The sequence below is a fragment of the Pochonia chlamydosporia genome, chromosome 5, assembly GCF_001653235.2.
Source record: "Pochonia chlamydosporia 170 chromosome 5, whole genome shotgun sequence".
Taxonomy (NCBI): domain Eukaryota; kingdom Fungi; phylum Ascomycota; class Sordariomycetes; order Hypocreales; family Clavicipitaceae; genus Pochonia; species Pochonia chlamydosporia.
In genome coordinates this window covers 1,444,550-1,463,463 of record NC_035794.1, presented here as the reverse complement: position 1 = coordinate 1,463,463, position 18,914 = coordinate 1,444,550, and the positions used below count along the sequence as shown (strand labels likewise).

Here is an 18,914-nt window from a genome sequence, read left to right as displayed (position 1 = left end):
AGGTAAAACTATCTAATGAGTGCTAGGAACGGACCAGTCTTACGACCTGTAAGTTTTGTTAGCAAAGCTGTCAAACACTCACCGTCTGCGGGTAAGAAGGCGGAATCTGTGCTGTTTTCGTGGGGCCACGCAAATCCCAAAGCCGGTTCTTCAACTGCCTCGACTAGGGTGGGCGGTGCCAGGGAGTAGTCATTGTGCGAAGTCCTGCAGCCAGTCTCGCAGGAAGCCCCGATCAAGATGTTTGGCGCAGAGAAAGGGGCTAAGCTTGGTACATCAGGACACAGTGTCTGATGAGGCTCACTGATAGATGTATCAAGCCCAATGCCTTGCTGTGCATCATGGACATGACCACTGTGGCTGACTACGTCCAAATTCAAGCTGCCCCATGGTAGTCCAGATACGTCATAATTGGCTTTGAGGTATGAGGCCGACGGAGTGCGGTAGATATTCCCGGCGTGATGTTTATTCTCCAGTTCGCGATTCTCTTTTTCTCTGTTCTCCTTCGCCTTTTGCCCTGTAAACAATGTGAGAACTGGTATTATTATGGGATATGCCAATGGCCAGGCGGACTGTTACTTACGGAATCTGCGCTGTGCTATCCTGTTCTGAAGTCTCCTCCTCTCGCCCCTGTTACTTACCTCAGTCCACTCACTTGAACCTTTGGAAAATGACGCAGATACGCTAAAGCTCTTTGTTGCCATTGTGTTTATACTGCTCCCAGGACTGGCCAATTCTGCGGCAACCTTTTGAGTTGTCCTTGTATCTGGGCAACTCAAAGCACTAGGCGTCGTTGGCATATATTTGGTGCGTTGCTCCATTGGTAAAGGACGGTTCGGGAACCGTCGGCGGACCAGGAATTTATACACCGGGTAGCTAAAGAAGCACCCAGCAAATGAAGACTTCCCACCTGACGTATGGGATATCTGAAGAGATGTAAGTACTTATTTACCTTTGTTTAATATTTAACAACAGGAATAGTATGCGATTGAAAGAGTATTCATATCAGCAAGGCATGTAATAATCCGGATTGCATCCCGATCTGAAACTACCATACTATAAAACTGATAGACAACGTAGATCTTGTGAGGGTCAAGTGGTATTTATACTTATACTACAAGAGAGTAGCCATCACGAAGAATTAGAAGGCTATGGCCAGTTCACAGTGTTGTGACAAGTCCTTCGTGTCAGGAAGTTCGTTTAAGCCTATCACACTTGCGTCACGGGCGTCTAGACCAACAACTGTTACTATTGAAGCCCAGAGTGAGGTTCTGAGGAGTGAAGATATCACGAGTGTAACTTCCATAATTGGCTGACCCTAACCATGGGGGCATAAGCAAGCTGCAGTAGATTTTCCAGGCGCTATACGTCCAACATCTCCTAGGGTAGTATCAATTGCAACCCCTTGTCCGTTTTATCTAAGGGTGGCGAACAATTCCTGCCTATTACATGCTGATTCACAAATTTTACCACCAGAGACTTTGATGAATTCGGACATAGTAATTCATACGATACTGCACGACTTTGTGCTCAAAGTGCTAGCTGGTTGCAGAACAATCTCACGCCTGTACGTTCCAGGTATTGAAGGATACCCGTCATTCCTCTACCAAGTTAATAAGCATCCATGAGTCACACCGCCGTGACGGCCGAGCTGCCCAGTCTATATTTGCCCATGGTATGTAGGTATTGTTGCGGACAGCGCTCTAGTGGCCGTGGCAATGGTAAGGTTCGCTATGGAGATGCTAATCTGGTCACTAAGTAGATTTTAAGGGCGGTAACGTCCTGATTTAATAGGCCCGCCGAATATGCATTCGAGTTTCGACCTTTACCAAGATACTTTAATAGAGTTACTGCACTCCCTTTAAGTAGCCGATTATCGGCCTCATGCTCCGGCACCGGATTAATGACGACAAAAGACCCAAGCCATAAGACCCTACATGTTTCATGCAGGCGAGCGTTTTAGGAGAAGTGGCAAAGACATCGTAGGCAAAAGGCTGTTAGGTTTCCTGCAGTCGAGTTTAGATAGCCACCCAGTGACCCTACCTATATCATTAAACCCTGTAAACAGGTGAGATGCATTTTCCTTCATACACTCCAGGCGACTGCAGCCAAAGCAAAGAGCCTTTCTTCTCTTGCATGCATACATAGCGAATCAGAACAATGTGTCGTTCGCTGGTGGCGTCCTTACTGTTAGGACGTTACCTATATGCTGGAAAACGCCGATAGCGAATAAACTCAAATCGAGAGCAAAGAGTTGGTATTCGAATAATTGAGCATATAGACAGCTCATCCCGCCTGGCGGTGGCCGTGACATACATAATTGTGATACATTGTTTACATTACCCAAACCACGTATGTTGGCATGCTATGTCGCTCTAGTTACCGTAGAGCGGTAAAATGATGACATCGACAAGTCAAGTACCCGGCCGCTGCCGCCGCCAATGTTACAAAGACTACCAATGGGAAGCCCTGCATTCAGAGATCGCGGAGCTCTATCTAAGGCACCGGAAGACCATACCGGAGATAGTTGAGATTCTAGCCAATCGGCAGCGCTTTATTGTAGAGTAAAGTTCTTCTATATCCCTTCAGATTTATATTAGCCAGGCGAAGGACTGACATTATAACAGCGTAGGACAGTTGACCTTTAGGCTCGGTAGATGGGGACACTTTAAGAACCGGAACCGTAGGCGATTAAACAGAATGCTGTCGTCCCCCGCAATCCACCGTTGTCACGAGGCGATTTTCACGTCACTTGCGAATTTCATTGCCGGGGTTTTTGACACAAAATTCTGGGTAACAGAAAATATTGTCAAAGAGACAACCGCGGACACGTGGAGTTGGTATAAAGGCTCACCATCAGGGATGTATAGGGTCTTTCAAATATTCGAGACAAGCACCGCCCTCTATCGCCTAGGCAGAGAAGACTTAGGTCGATGTATGAACAAGAAAGGCTTTGAGGCTCTTGGAGAATTTTTAATGCTAAGCACCAACACAAATACAGAAGAGCCGACTCAAAGCACACAGATGTTTCTGTCAACTATATTGGGTCTTCAAAAATACTCACCAGATATGAGACTGGAATTTTTGCAGGCATGCCTGATTTTTATATCCAAAACAACTCACCCCTTCATACAGATTCTGTCGCAACTACTGAGGATTGAACAGGAGCGGCTTGGAGGCGAGCTGCTCATTAACTTGTTTACCGAGGCATCAATCTTCACAGGTGATCAATTCCGGAATAAGATAGGGGATAACAATTTACCCATAGAGCTTTGCAAGCTGATGGTCGATATTTCGGCTGGTCGTTCGCACAAATGGCCGGAACCTTGGGTCGATCCAAGGACTGTCCTCAAACCAGACACAGACATGCAGATTTTACAAATCAAGGACGAAATCGAGCGTATGATTGTTACTGGCATGGAATTTTTCCACTATGAACAGGTCAATCAAGTGGCGAATGCGCTGCGAAGCATGCTACAGGCTACTAACGACATTACTTGCCGCCAAATGATTTCTGGCTACCTGAACGATCTGCAAACGCCAGCTATCCGCAAGCGAGTTAAAGACTGTTTTGACAAGGGGGACAAGTACCAGTACAAGATATACTGGCAGCTACTGGTAAATGGTCAAGCTCCTAGTCTAGATGTCAGAGATTCAAATTGGATCTCGGACATGGTAGGTGGTTGTGAGGTATTTCATAAGTGGGACGAACAAAGTGAAGTCGAGGCCATCATGGAACGTATTGAGGTAGCCCTGGGTGACTACGTGACCAATTGATCCCATTTCATTTAAGGGCTGCCCCATTTGGAAGCTCTATGAAGGCAGAACCAAGCTCGCCACCACCTGTCGGCAAGCTTGATGTCACACAGCAAGCGGATGGCGCAAGCTGTGCAAATACTGAAGGGCATGACCCTGGCTAGAATGTAGTGGTTTGCTATTTAGGTTTCTTTAAAGTAATTGAACTTGACATAAGACTTAAGTCTACGCAGGCAAGGTTGGAAACAACTCGACTCAACCCACCAGTTGCGTGGGTGCAGCGGATAATTGAGATCATAATCCACTGAGTACCAGACCTCAATGGATTTGTAGCGGATTGGCAGATAGCCAGCGAACATTGACGGCATCATGAAGGCTTGGCGGCCCATCTTGTCCCAACTTCGAAGTCGGACATATCTCCAACGAGCTTCCATCTCCTCTCGGACACTTTCCACCCGGCTAAGTAACCTTTTTGCCCAATCTTCTAGCCATTGTCCAGACGTCTGAAACACTTCAATATCGACGTTGTTCTTCATTTACCGAAATAAAGAATAGATCTAAGTCATTAATAATGCTCGCCGTTGGCTGTAAAACGTAAGGCTTGCCACACCCCAATGATCTGGGTTTCAAGTGGGTAGCTCAGAGGTTTTACCATCCGACATGCTGCGAAGAAAAAACGCTCACACTCAGCATATATCGGTTGTATTGTGAGATAATCGAGCGCTATTGGCGATATGTTTCGATACTTTGCAGCGTATAAGCGCATATCTTTACCCTACTAATAGTTATACTTAGAGATTATGTGCCTCTTTATAGTTAGCGACTTGCACATGTAGATATAAGAGGGCGAGCTTTAGTCCTTTCGTCTTAAATAAGATATACCCTATTGCTGTTACCTAACTTTTATGCGTTATTACTATACCGCGCTTTGCACACACGTACATTTAGCGGATAGTAACGTTATCTAATAGGCCTTTAACCTATAGAAAGGACACATAATATATAAATAAATTAGAGCCCATACTTAGTTCTTATATCTTATTTACACCTTGCATATAGCGTTTACTTGGAGTGGTACGTTTCGCTGATCTCATCGAGTACATGTAGGGCGGGTGTTTCGCGCATACAAAGGCCAGTTCTGTGTCACCAGAAAACGGATTCACCGACTGCAATACATGCACTAAGACTATAATAACATTATCCTTGGCTAAATTCTAGGACGCGAGCAGCTTTCACTGCCTGATACGCAAATATTGCCAAATTTTCACGTGTTAAGCTGCTCGCGTCCTCAAATTCAGCCAAGGAAAACGGCAACCGCCAGTTTAAACAGATTTGCGCCACTATTACTCGGATATCCAAAAATTTTGGTCAAACTCATAGCCCAAGGTACACAGACGCAGCCAGTCTCAGCCACCAAAGCTACTAACGAACGTTAATATCGTCCACGAGCCAGGGCACAGGTTCCGACTCCTGCCAAGACTAAATCGACCAAATAAGATTTGATCCTCGATGCTTCGTAAGATGGTTTCTCTCACCTATTAAAAGAGACAGATACGTAAAAATTGCTGTGTGCAAAGAGTACGTGATGATGTCTTCGAACCATGAACTAGTATGAATCACATTCGTCAACACCAAGCGGATCCTGCGGAATGAAGGAGATGACATGCCCTCAAACTTCAAGAGCCAGCCACCGTACCCACCACATCTACAATTGCCATGCGTGTCTCACCTGTCAATCTGCCATGGCGGGTGTTAGGGCAACGAGGTGGTCGAACCCAGGTCCACTTATGGGCTGCCACGACTTCTAAGAGATCTGTGAAGGGCTTGGATGAGACATGCAAAGATAAACACGGCGCGAAAAAGCCAAAACAATGGGGTTGGAAGCCCCTCTTCCGTTATGTTTCTAAAGGGACTGAAATTCCGAAGCAGGGGCAGGTAAATACGAACTGTCCTGCCGGTACTTTAATTGCACGTTGTCCCCTACACTCATTTTCTGGACCTACCATCTTTGTTCGCTCTCCTCTTTCTACGCTTTTTAGAGTCGTTTACGTGGTTTGGCATGGAGTATTACATCAAACGTACCATCGAGCGAGTTCGAGAACACTGGAGAAGTAGTGAGGATATAAAACACGAAATTAACGTTGACGAAAGTACGTGCGAGCCAGTTGCCTTGTCTTAGGCATCTTGTCTTCCGCCGTAACGTCGAAACACACCAATGCTAACGGCTTCACCTAGATCTTCATTTAGCCGCACGGAATAGCATCGCAAACATAGGTGCCTCACGGGACCATTCGATCACGTCTAATCGTTCTTTGGATGATGGTGCTGCAGCAGGGTCAGTTGGTCAATAGACGTGGAGCGATAGGGATCCGTATGCAAATCTCGCTAACGCCTCTCAGAATGAACGGCGAGATTTCAGGACGGAACTTAGTAGGATGAGTTGCAAGTGGTGACCAACTGATGGCCAAAACAATAGGTCACTATTAAGCTACAAATTAAATGAACAATGTAATTCCATGTTTGGAATACAACCACTGAAAAGGGCGTATTATAGTAATGACAAGGTCTAATAATAATCCACAAAGGGGATTTACTGACACACAACTGGCCGAGCTCCAATAGCAGGCCAACCGTGAGGCAATATCTCCGCGTCTAATGACCATTGTTGGCCACTCGTATCAGTTAGCTGATATCGGCCTAGTAGAATTCTACTTGATTTGACGCAGTAATGCTCCGCTGGCATCACCTTTGTCAAAAGCCTGTTGGGTACGCGACTCCCCCCTTCTAAAGGACGGATGTCCAACCTGCCGAAAGCCAGTTGAAATAGTCCTGCGGCTATGGTGAGGTAATTAGACATATGTGTACAACCCTTGGCATAGTACGATTGGCAGGAGAACATACAGCTGCCGGCAAGGGCTAGATCCAGATTGCCAGTTCATTGATATAGTACTCAATCTGGCCCCAATCGATAGGTAGTTTATCCTCTGTAAGACTCGATATGCTTGCAGCAGATGATAACTGGCTTCATCTGCCTTCTTCCCTAGGCACTGAGCTCCTCGGCCGCAAGTCTGGGGAAATGCTGAAAGGCGTTGCTGAGGGCGACACACTGGTGACACTTCCAGCCCTCTGGTGGCTGCTATTCATCCGCCAGTTGTGGAAAAAGTCCTGCGGGCGTGAAATTTCCTCCCCGTACAAGGCTTCGAATACCTTTTTGAATCGCGCTGCTTCTTTATCAAGAGTTAGCAACACATTGCAAAGAGAGTGTTGTGTGTTGAAGGGAGAAAGAAAATCTGAACTTACCACCCTCATTGGAAAACTCAATATCCAAATACTTCATCTTTTTGACTTGGGATTCGAGTGATGGTCGCGTGTCCAAGCGGCCTTGAGCCTGACTACCATCAGACAGGATGCTTGTCACAGACATGCGAGAGTTCATTGTCGTCACGGACGATTCGCTCGACGCAATGCCTGTATTGTGTCTAGTGAAAACATTCGATACTGCAGAAAATTAGCTTCGCACCAAGAGACTAGGATATGTCGTACGTACCCGTTGCGGTAGATATTGATCTGTCTGTAGAGGGACGACTCAACGGCCTTGAAAAGGTGCGAGCCCTCTTTGGTTCCATGCCAGCCAAGAAATTTAGCCGTAAGTCTAGCCTTCCATCCGTCCGTAAAACCTGATCAAACGCATTCAACGGAAACTCCAAGTGGCGAGGCTTTGGTGCAGCACTAGCGTAGAAGGAAATAGAGCATTCTTGGGAAAGGTTGTCTCGCCATATCTTCAAGTGTTGATCTGTGGCCTCTCCATTTTTGGCCGCATTGGCTGACGAGATCAAGCGGACCTCAAATGTGTCTTCCAACTTCTTTCCTCGAACCTCACTCTGGAAGTCCCTAAAATCCTGACTTTCCGTAAAGAGGTATGTGGGCATTGCAATCGTAGCCGGTGCTCCTTTGAATGAGATTGAATGCGCATCTGGTGCAGTGCCTGTGAAACTGATCTCCAAGTCCATGTGGCGACTCTTCCATTTGCTATGCCATGTGTATGGATAGCAGGCTTCGCCACTTGGTCTTCTGATTCTATGCCGGAATCGAAGGTTGTTATCTTGGTCTCGGATAATGAGTTCGCGTCCTACTTCAGAATCTTGGCCCGCCGGTTTTCTCCTGAGTGAAACTTTCTTAGTCCCAAAGAATACTTCGGCCACAACATATGATAGGGCTGGCTGTGGCAAGATCAGACCTGGCAGCGTGAATTGACCTCGAAGAGACGGAGGAGCAGACGCAGGGCCTTCTAGAGGAAGCAGGGTAGGACTGGTTACGATCGAGGATGGGTTCTCGACAGTGGTTTGACGTGCGGGAGGAGTAGTTGGCATCGGCGGGCGGTTGTTGGAAATGTCTTCTTCTGGTAATGGGGGACAGATCCTCAAAGGTTGATCAGGCTTAAAAACTGGACTGCCGAGTTCCTCCATCGATGACGGCGGCGATGGACATGACTCCACAGAGTACTCGAGCTTCCTAGGTATCGATATTGGGGAACTTTCCGGAATACGTAGACGATGGTCTCGCTGCCGGTTCTCGACCATGATGATATGTACCGACGAAAGCACCATGTCGCTTCTATGCTCCCTAATCCGCTCTCGAAGTCGCTTGATCTCATCCTCTTCCCACGTGAATCGTATTGTTTTGAAGGCTCCTGTAAACGACCTCTTCCTCCGATTATCCAAAAGCACCCTGTAGTCATTTTGAAATTTGATACATTGTTCCAACGTGTCTATAACTGATTCGAACCGTTGATACTGCAAGCCCCGTTCTTCGATTTCCGTCTTGTGTTGAACTATGAATAACTGAAATTGTTTAATATCGTCTATTAAAACTTTAAGGAGGGCTGCCGAGCTGGTGTATTCGTTACAAAAGGCGTCGTATAGCTTCTTGACTCGCTGGATGGTATTGATGATCTGTGGTACCGCAGAAGCGGCGGCGGCGGTCGCGGAGACTGGATCCATATCAACCCGAGTACCATGATAATGTTAAATTAACTTGTGAAGATAGAGAGTCATTTTCGAGAGTAAAAGACGGGAAGACGAGGTAACATTGTAGAGGCGGAGGTCGCTGAGTCAAGGGACGCTCAAAGGCAAGAGCTCGTGTGCGCAGGGAAACAATATTCCTCATTGCCTCCACGAGTCCACAAACACAGTGAGACACATGGAAACGTGTCTAACAGGCATCTTGAAGGCGGGGGCTGTGTCTAGGCCTCGCGCACTAACATCAGTTCGTTGTGTGTTCATCACATCAAATAGAGGCTGTCGGTAGTGAGGCTCAACGCCAAAGGAGACGAAAACGTGCTCGATTGTTTGGCTCTCTGCGCTTGTTGGACATCCCTGGTAGTTGAAAAGCGTGACTTGCTGGTCTTATTTCAGCCCCAAACCACGAAACAAGGGTCTTTGTAAGATGAAGAACAAGCGCCACGGAGCGTAAACGGGACGGAACGCCTCGCGCTATTGATTTTACAATTCGGTGCTATTGGTCCAGTTGAAAGGAACTTGGCCTGGTGCTCAGACGAGTGGTGCTGGAAATATTTAACTGTACATGTGGTGCGAGCATGGGCTTGTGGTTAGGAAGGCTGACTTGAGCCTGAGAAGCAAACTCAGCCTCACTTTGGACCCTTCGAGTTTCCGAGTATTTGTTGTCGCCGAAACCCTTTATTTCTCTGCATTTGTCGAAGTTGCCTAACAAGATGCGGTGCCTGTAACGAAATTACAAATGAGTTTCAAGCGTTTCATTCCAAAGATATGGATCAATCCGACAGATGTTGGAAGACATCATGAGGTGAGTGGAAGCGTTTGATCAGCCCTCCATACCGCACACGAGCTCTCTATCAGATGCTGACAGCTTCAGATAAATACCGACAAAAGGGAGCAAATATGCGGCGACATTGACGCACACGGCTTCGACTGGCAGGTCTGGGCTGTCGCTGGCTCCGGATTCTTCACCGATAGTTACAACCTTTTTGCTACCAATGTCATCTTACCGTCGCTAGCGTTTATCTATTGGAACAATGACGAAGATTCCGACCATGAAACCGCCATCAATGCCATCACTCTAACCGGTTCATTACTTGGCATGTTGATCTTTGGGTGGCTGTCAGATCGATATGGCAGGAGGAAGTTGTATGGCCTGGAGTTGATCGTGGTTATCTTCGGAACTCTTGGTCTTGTTCAGTCTTCCGCGGGATACAATGGGTCCATGAGTATCTTGGGATGGCTTATGTTCTGGCGATTCTTCGTGGTACGTCATGAAGTCGGTTTGTTTATTTCCAAGCTAACTTGACAGGGGCTTGGAATTGGGGCTGAATATCCTCTTTCCGCAGTTATCACAGCCGAGTTCGCCCCTCGAAGATCTCGAGCACGCATGATGGCCTCGGTTTTCTTGATGCAGCCTCTTGGACAACTTCTGGCCTATGTTGTTGGATTAGCTGTCCTCCTCACTGTGGGAAAGGATTCTGGTCTCGATAGGCTTACAGCAGACTCGGATAGACAAGCGGCTGCCACAATTGTTGACCGTATATGGAGATATGTGGTTGGAGTTGGAGCGATTCCTGCTTTGATTGCAATCATCTTCCGACTGACTATCCCAGAGTCTCCACGATACACGTTGGATGTAGACAATGATGGGGCTAGAGCATTGAGAGACACGCGGAAATACTACAATATCCATCGAAATTCGTCAAGCGGTGGTAGCGGCATGCTTCAGTACCGTGACGATGATGAAGAGAACGGAGGATTGACGCAAGTCTCAAGGGCCAGGCTACAGCATGATGTCGCGCCGGAAGACGACGACGACAGCATGGAGGTCGAAGAGTTGGGAAATGGTGAGGAAGGGGACGAGCATGAGAAAGAAGATGAGACTCTCCCTGACCCATTCTCCTGGCTAGAATTGAAAAGGTTCTTCTGGGACGAAGGCAACATCAATTATCTCGCGGGAACATCAATCACTTGGTTTCTTCTCGACTTTGCCTTCTACGGCTTGGGCATCAATAATCCCCGCGTAATCGCTCAGATTTGGTCCTCACAGCCTGTGACCGACATACAGAAAGCTACAGAGACGCCAGATTGGGCGAACCCTTCCGATCCCGGTCTTTCAATCTACGAAACTTTAAAACAAGACGGAATTCGTTCCATAATCACCGTTTCAGTGGGCTCTATGCTGGGCAGTATTATCCTAATCAAGGTGATAAACTACGTCCCCCGGAAGGCATGGTTAACCTGGTCGTTTGTCGCAATGGCCGTCCTCTTCGCCGTCGTAGGCGGCTCATATTTCAAGGCCGCAAACTCTGATCTCCATGCCCTAACGATTGTTCTTTATATTTTCTGTCAACTTCTCTTCAACTTGGGGCCAAATACACTGACGTTCATCATCCCTGCGGAGATCTTCCCTACTCGTTATCGCGGAACATGCCATGGGATATCTGCCGCCGCCGGGAAGCTGGGCAGTATTGTCGTGCAGGCTTTTCTGCCTTTCACGAAAATCACCAACCCTAACTCCCTAACTCTTGGTTGGATATTGGTAGGATTTTCGTTTGCAATGGCTCTCGGAGCTTTGTTCTCATGGGCCTGGGTGCCTGAGGTTCAGGATGCGAGAGGAACAGACATGGAGGATACAAGGCGTCGGAAATCGAGACTTAGGGCGTACGAAGTGCCGAGTAAGACACTCGAGGATTTGGCTACGGGTAGGGCGGGCGTGGTCGATGAACGTCGTGAGATTGGATTCAGAAAGAAGGGCAGAAGGCTTCTCAGGTCCAGGAGAAAGCAGGCCGCATCATAATTTGTGTAATATGTACAAACTATTGTTGCTATATATTTGGCTTGCATAGGTCTGCAAATCAACTGCCATAATTGAACCCTTTTCATTAAATGGGTCCGGCTGTTGCATTAAGCTTCTTGATCTCGAGATGCGCCTCATCATCATCCACAGCCACTGGTATGTCATGATGCAGTACCAGAGGACTTGATCTTTCCTGGGCAGTGGGCATACCAGGACTCAACGTACTTCTGTGGCAACACATCAACGACAGGTTCAAGGTGCGCCTCAGATTCAGTTGCAGTTAGACTCTGCAACTTCATACTAACTTCGATTGCTATGCTCCATCTCACAGAAACGGAATGCAGAGGCTTCGCACATAGTCACACACAAGGCGGGACAACACAGAAAATTAAACGCCAATGGCAACATATATTACATTACTCATAGATAAATACATTCAACATCTCAACCATTTAACATCTAAGATGTAGAATCTGCCTTCGCACCAGTAGACGACGACGGACCATAGCCAGACGGGAAAGTATACCCATCTGCCGCAGTGCCCGTCACCGTGCTTGCATTCGTGTTCTGGTTGCTCAGGAAGTTCGGCTGCATCAAGATCATCCCGCCGCTCGTCGGATTGTCAGCCTTATGGCCAATCGCCAGGTTGCCCCAGAACTGTTTAAACTTATCGTCCCCGAGGGCCTTGCGCACGGCAACAGGCCCGACGAGCAGTCCTACGAAAACGACTAGAAGCACAAAGTAAAGGATTGCATAACGGATAACCCGTCTGCGCCTCAGCCGGGACTGCTTCATCGTGTAGATTGGTGCTCGGATTTGCTGACTAGACAGATTGTTAGCAGGATGTAGATATACAAAAAGGGCTCATGAAGGCAATCTAGCACTTCGGGTTACGTACCTTGGCTTCAACCAGAACAGCATCATGGAATGAAGCTTATCGACCTTGGGAATAGCAATAATCGGTACCATTATGAACATGAGCCAATGGCCGAGGATAAAGTCCGCAGCAAACATGCTCAGTTCAGTGATCTTGCATAGAAATTCTCTTCCTGGCTGTGAGAGTGAGTGCCAGCCCATAGAATACCACTTTCCGGTCCAGAACGCCACGTTTGACTGATCCGTCTTCATTTCTCGCGTCAGAGCAACCGAAACAATTAGCTTAAAGACGAACCGCTGCAGCGCGATCACAGCAATAATACCAGCCAGGGTCCTCGCGAAGTCACACCCCTCTAGGAAGTACATGCCTTCAACAGCGACAAGCATGAAAATCACTGCCAAAGCATGTGCTATAGCAGCCAGGACGCTGCCAAACTTTTTGCAGCACATACTCAAAAGGGGACCCATGCAACAGGCCATGCCGAACATCACGGCGAGGATTCCGGCGTTTATGGCAATGGGCGCCAAGGCAATCGCTAGGACCCGGATGAGGGACGATGTCGCGATCCGGTACTTGCTGTCCCCTTGCTTGGTGTTGTTGTAGCTCTCCACGCCAGTCTGTGCATTTATAAACAGATACGGTATGAGAGTCCACGCAACCTGGAAGAGTGGACTGAGGATTTCCGTAAAAAAGATGTTTGTGATAGCGGCGCGAGGAACGTCGGCTGACATTTTGGCCGAAGCCTCGCCGAGGGCTTTGCGTTTGTATCCGGTAATTTTAGTTCGTGATAGCCGACAGAATGCAATCCAGGACTGGCCATGGTGTCTAGAGTTGCCCCGAGATAGCCAGCGCAGAAAATCGCGGTAGTCGATGAAGAAATCATCCCAAGCGAACTGATGCGGGTTGAATAAGAAGGGCGAGATGGTGAGCGCAAGCAGAGTAACCCAGAAGTAAACCAAGGCCGCCTGCCAAATAGTCACGGTAGCAAAAAGTAACATTATTAGCAGTCGGGCACCAAAGTACAAGGAAGGTGCTGCAAATCGAGAATACAACACTCCAAAGGGAATGCGGGCTGTAGCAAAGCCACGACCAGTTCCAATGTATCGCGCGCCGCCAAATGACAGATCCTGTTGGATGGAATTGGCGTAGATTTGGGTCACGAAGACTTCAAAGAAGAGTGATAGTGATCCTAGCTGCTTGACAAAGCGGGTGAAAGCACGCCAGAATCCGCGTTCTGTGAGCTCCTGCATCACAAGTGGTATAAAAGCCAGGAAGAAGACAACGAAGATGGACAGAATGCAGCGGGACACCCAGTCCATGATGGCATCGGTGTTCGCACAACCGGTTGGGTATAACGGGTCCGTTTGGGGTTTCTTGGAGTTATACTCGCAAGCAACGGTTTCGTACCGAAACGCACCAAAGTTGACCAAGCAGAGCATAAATAGCTGTACAGACAACATGATGAACATGTTGTTAATGTGAAAGCCGGGGTGGGCATAATAGAACGACAGGAACCTATCTAGGGGCAACTGGGTGCCAAGATAGTAGTATTCCCGCGAAAGCATCTGCTCGCCCATACCAGTACCGATCTTAGTCGTAAAGTTGAGGATTGATCCAAAGCCCAAGTCTCGCCCCTTGCCACATTGAAAATACTCGCAATGCTTGATACGGCCACCTCGAATGACGGCGTTCATGCCTGCGAAAATATCCTCGTTCAAATGGAGTCCCTTTTGAGCCTTTGACACACCACCGCGGGTCGTCATGAAAATGCCATTAAGGAAGTCAGGGTGACCGTAGTGAAGCTTGCCACCAATTTGTGCCAGAGTACGAGCAAATAACGTGCCGAATGTCTGCTCCTTGCCTGCTGCGACGTCGCCAAGGATGCCGATGTTCTCTGAAAAGATATACTCTCTAGCTCCCAGGATAGCGACAGGTGCGCGATGCTTATCTTCATGGTCGACACCGGGTGTGTAAGGCGAAGCAGTACTCATCTTGAGTTCCTCGAATTCTGCAAGCACACTTCGAATCTTGAGACATTCTTCAAGATAGTTATCCTGATTTGCGTCGATGAGTTGGATGTATTCGCCTCGGTAGAATATTAGAGAATGATTCTGGTTATCGGATTTGCCGTCACCTAGAATGGGGTTACCGGAAAGTTGGATCCGGAATTTTGGACGTCGCATCCCATTCTCCATGATCTCCGAATGGCCGTCAACAAGGGCAGAATAGATCCGTGGCTCCTCGCCTTCTGTCTCTGGTGGTTCCTCATCCAAGTAAGCAATCTGGATGTCTGGATATGCCCGGAGTAAGAATTCAGCGTTTTCTATTTCGTCCTTCTTGAACTTGGAATACCGTTGCATTGACACGATAATCTTGAACTTGCGGCGCGCCATGCGTTCCAACTCTCGCTCTAATACATTTGGACTTCCTTGCAGCATCTGGACAACCTCGGGGCTCTCAACGCGGTACAGCAGCTTGATTGCGCGGCTGTAGTTCATGAAACCCGATACAGTGCGGTACAAGGTCTGGGAGCGGAGAGAAGCCCATATACGCGTCCGAAGCGTGTATTCGGGGGCAGACGACTTAAATCCAATGCAGTAGAATGGCAAATCATCGATCTTGTTACGGACCGCTTCGGCTTCGTTGTCCTCGCGGCCAGGAGTTGCTTCGTCCGCGAGAATCTTGGTATCTTTAACAAAGCAGTCCCACTCATGCGGATGGAGCTGTTTGAGATATTCTAGAAGCGTAACGCGTGAATATGGTTCATCTTCGCGGATGATTTCTCGAAGCGAAAGCAAGATCTTCTCACTATAGTGTGGAATCATGACAGTAAACACCGGCATGTTATCGACAGGAACTGGCTCTGGAATGGGCATGGACAATGACTGTGCAAAAAATGATATCCGCCTTTCTGCCTCGCTGTGCGTAGGGAAGAACTCTGTTTTGAATGAATGATCTTCCTGGGAGGCAAAAAAGGTTGGCGCCCGAAGGGTCCTCTTGCCTTCCTGCTCAGAGGGAACTTGATGATAGAGCAGTTTCTGTACGTGGTCGATAGATAGCAGGTGCTCACGGTACATGGAAATGATGACGGCATTCCACACTTGCGAGATGAGAATCTTCGGCTGGTATTTGATCTCCATATCTGCTGTCGCGAGGATCTTGGAGTAAATACGTTTGGGGAGGCGAGAAAAGATATTTCGCCATGGCGTTAAGAGAGAAGAGCCGATGTAGAATGACCTTGCGATGGAAAAAGCAGTATTCGCAAGCACATACCAGAGGTAAGTATCGAGGAAGAAGAAAATCATGTCCGTAAGTGCCATCAAGCCCATCAAGAAGTAGGGGTGATTTTCACAGAGAATCGTGCCGACTATCGTGTCGCCTAAACACCTTGGACGAAAGATGGATAGATATAGAATGACGTCCCGAAACGACCGGGTTAAGAAGACGTATGATTCTCCAAATTTGATGCCGAAAACGATGAGCCATAAGCCAACCGACATGGCCATATCATTCCCCTTGAGCCTAGGCCAACTTGCTGTAAAAGTCTGGCTGGCGATATATCTCCTCGACCCCCCTGAGAGATAGCTGCCAAACAGGCCACCCAAAGGCATGATTGAGAAAAAAAGAAAAGTGAAGATGGCGATGATGAAGTTGACAATACCGATGATGTAATCAACGTCGACGTCTTTTACTGTGGTAGGGAATTGGAGCACCTTCACCGCAGGGGCAACGTTAAGAATAAAGATGAAAATCAGAAACAGCAGTCGTTTGGTTAAATGCTGTGCACCGGACCATTGACGTGGCACATAGCTCCATTCGGCCAATGTTGCGGCGATTTGAATAAACGAAGCAATTCCACCACCGAGCGATACAGCAGCCAACATTTTGGAAGATGCAGGCTGCTGGTTTAACTGCTGCTGATATGATGGACCAACAAGAAGTGAAGGCGAATTATATGCCGTATAGAACCAAAACATTGTCAAATGAATGATCCAAATGCGGTTAAAGTTAACCAAGAGATGGAACCAAGACCGCGATTCCTTATAGGTTTTAAAGAAGCACTTTTTCCAGTTAACCTCCTTTAGCTTCAGGTACCGTTCCGCGACAGGGAAGTCAATTAGTTTCGTCTTATCCTGCAGAACAATTCGTTGAATGCCATCAGGATACCAAAATAGTTGGTTGCAATCATCGTATCCGATTACATGGCTATGATCGCGCTCCCGACGAACATAAACACCGTTCTGGATCTCGTAGCCTTGATCGCGGATATATTGGTACAAAGGCGTGATAACGTTATTCAGGAATTCCAGTTCATCAACAGGCTCCACGATTTGTTGGCAGGCCGGGGAATTGAAGTAGTCGTCCGCGCACTTGAAGATGAAACACAAACATTCCGGCATGAAGCGGACCTGGTTTGCTTCACCCCAGCATAACAAGTAGAGCGCAATTTGGCGAATACGGTCGTGCTGGGACATGCGGCTCATGCGCGTTTTCCAGCGAAACTCTGCGGCTTCGAGGCTGTTGTCTTCGTCTTCATATTCGTCATCTTGTGCGTTTTCAACGCTGCCTTTCTTCTTTTTGTTCTTTTTGGTTTTGCGTCGGGAGCTCAAGATTTTGCTATTGGCGAAGCCGACCGCATCGTCCAGGTCTAAGTGGGCGGCGAAATACCACTTTCGATAGTTGGCGTGATCACCACCAATATAGTCTGCATGGAGCGACAGGACAGCTTGATTCGGTGTCATACGGGAGGCGCGTGAATCAAGAAGTGTCATGAGATGGTCGTACATATTTCGCATGCTGTCACGTTGAAAGCCGAACTTGTTTGTCAGGTCGAGAAAGATGTCTTCAATTTCTTCCTTGGATAGTGGAATTGGCAGTTCGTCCGTCCATGCTGGATAAGGTTCTCTAGAAAGTCGACCGGCGTTAAGCTGGTGGTCGTATGACATGTCGTAGTTGGGAGTCGTTGTGCCCGATTGACGACTGTCATGAAATGCCCGAGGTGAAGCATAAGGGCCACGGCTGAAGTCGTCAAAGGCCTCAGATTCTCTGTCCGACCTAAAATCTGCCTCGCTTCCTCCCTGATCATAGTAGTAATCATGGCCACCACCATGTTGAGAGTAGTAGGCATCTTGATGTTGGTCATAACCATCGTAGTAGCCACCATCTTGATGGTACGGATTGCTAGAGTCGGCTGTGTAATAGCCTCTATATTGACAGTCAGTGTTAAATTCACTGCCAATGGGATTCAATGGCATTTCTTACGATGCGTCATAATATCCCGCTCTACCGTCTACATCCTCTTGGCCGTGCGCGTAACCCGTGTTGTCATAGTTCTGATCATCTTGATAATACGAACCGGCATTGTACTGAGGATCGCCTTGGTAGTCACTATGGCCGTATGGATGATTGGACATCTTGCTCTAGACCACAGGACGGGCTCGAACGAATGAGAGACCCGTTGGTATAGCACGAAGAAGAAAAGAGTGAAGAAACGGTGAGAAAGAAGAGAGATATGTTGGATGTGAGTCAAGTGGGGGACGGTTGAGCTTGGACAAGTCACGGATCCAAAGGAACGCTCATTGACTAACCAAGCGTGTCAATGCTCTTCACTCAGCGCGAAAACTTAAACTTTGGCCAGCCCTGACCAAAACGGCTCAGGGGTTGGAGAAAACAAGGTCACCCAGAATAGCTTGCGGCACTGTCTTTTGCCACGTAAGAAACACGGCAGAAGAAGACACTCGGAGACGCGGGTGACTCGGGCTCAGTGTCATCATGCAATGTCAAGACCAGGCAGGATGCAGGAGTGCATAATGGAAGAGACCGGCCAATCCGATCCCAGTAGCTGGACGAAATCAAGTCACACAGACGCGGGCGTACTCTTCTCGCAATGGGTCACATAGAGCAAGGAAATATGCTGGACAGCCACGCATTGGCAAGATTTTTTTATGACGCAATCCCGATATAGTTGGAACGGTTGTTGGGATCTTGGGATCCCTGGTGGGCTGTGCCATGAGGACACATGCAAATCGACCCACGTCAGAGCAATCGTCCAGTACCTTGAAAAGGATTCAGCACTAGGAAAAACAGGATGGATGCGGGTACCTTGATACGTACCTAGGTAGATGGAAAGCGGATGAACTAGTGTCTCCAAATACGAGATCTGTTCGGAGTTTGGGACGGACGGTTTGGCCAGTGACCTGCACGTCGAGGCATTGGAATTGATGGGATGCGGGTCCAGCAATGCACCAACTTGTGGCTGAGCAATGTTTTCATGGTTGGAACTCACCGGAAGCTTCGGCATTTTCTCCAAAAGGGAGAGGCGCTGAATTGAGGGTTACGCAATGTCGAGGCGACTGGACCAACAGAAAGGAATGGTAGGGCAAGCAGACTCCTCTCAGACCAATCAACATGTCGTTCAAACGCAAAAGACAAAAAGTCAAAGGTGATGGATTCGCCGCTGACCAAC

At 47.9% G+C, this 18,914-nt stretch overlaps 7 protein-coding genes across 7 annotated transcripts; 3 read left to right on the top strand and 4 right to left on the bottom strand.

Moving 5' to 3' along the window:
- Positions 1-8: 8 nt before the first annotated feature.
- On the bottom strand, positions 9-701 carry VFPPC_17963 (hypothetical protein; the record flags this gene model as incomplete). The annotated part of the gene is made up of 3 exons (XM_022429631.1): positions 9-46; positions 83-514; positions 581-701. The coding sequence occupies 3 exons, from the start codon at positions 699-701 to the stop codon at positions 9-11; spliced, it is 591 nt and encodes a 196-aa protein (XP_022285315.1).
- A 1,996-nt stretch (positions 702-2,697) lies between these two features.
- Positions 2,698-3,774, top strand: VFPPC_05740 (hypothetical protein; the record flags this gene model as incomplete). The annotated part of the gene is made up of 1 exon (XM_018284885.1): positions 2,698-3,774. One exon carries the CDS (start codon positions 2,698-2,700, stop codon positions 3,772-3,774), a length of 1,077 nt encoding a protein of 358 aa, XP_018141788.1.
- A 2,038-nt stretch (positions 3,775-5,812) lies between these two features.
- On the top strand, positions 5,813-6,104 carry VFPPC_16217 (hypothetical protein; the record flags this gene model as incomplete). Its single annotated transcript, XM_018293970.1, has 2 exons — positions 5,813-5,909; positions 5,989-6,104. The coding sequence occupies 2 exons, from the start codon at positions 5,813-5,815 to the stop codon at positions 6,102-6,104; spliced, it is 213 nt and encodes a 70-aa protein (XP_018141787.1).
- A 239-nt stretch (positions 6,105-6,343) lies between these two features.
- On the bottom strand, positions 6,344-6,652 carry VFPPC_16216 (hypothetical protein; the record flags this gene model as incomplete). Its single annotated transcript, XM_018293969.1, has 1 exon — positions 6,344-6,652. The coding sequence occupies one exon, from the start codon at positions 6,650-6,652 to the stop codon at positions 6,344-6,346; it is 309 nt and encodes a 102-aa protein (XP_018141786.1).
- Positions 6,653-6,777: 125 nt separating this feature from the next.
- VFPPC_16215 (hypothetical protein) lies at positions 6,778-8,753 on the bottom strand (the record flags this gene model as incomplete). Its single annotated transcript, XM_018293968.1, has 3 exons — positions 6,778-6,980; positions 7,054-7,251; positions 7,301-8,753. 3 exons carry the CDS (start codon positions 8,751-8,753, stop codon positions 6,778-6,780), a joined length of 1,854 nt encoding a protein of 617 aa, XP_018141785.1.
- Positions 8,754-9,510: 757 nt separating this feature from the next.
- VFPPC_05739 (phosphate transporter protein) lies at positions 9,511-11,571 on the top strand (the record flags this gene model as incomplete). The annotated part of the gene is made up of 3 exons (XM_018284884.1): positions 9,511-9,576; positions 9,646-10,035; positions 10,081-11,571. 3 exons carry the CDS (start codon positions 9,511-9,513, stop codon positions 11,569-11,571), a joined length of 1,947 nt encoding a protein of 648 aa, XP_018141784.1.
- Positions 11,572-12,030: 459 nt separating this feature from the next.
- Positions 12,031-17,862, bottom strand: VFPPC_05738 (1,3-beta-glucan synthase component GLS2; the record flags this gene model as incomplete). Its single annotated transcript, XM_018284883.1, has 3 exons — positions 12,031-12,394; positions 12,470-17,653; positions 17,711-17,862. The coding sequence occupies 3 exons, from the start codon at positions 17,860-17,862 to the stop codon at positions 12,031-12,033; spliced, it is 5,700 nt and encodes a 1,899-aa protein (XP_018141783.1).
- Between the last annotated feature and the right edge of the window lie 1,052 nt (positions 17,863-18,914).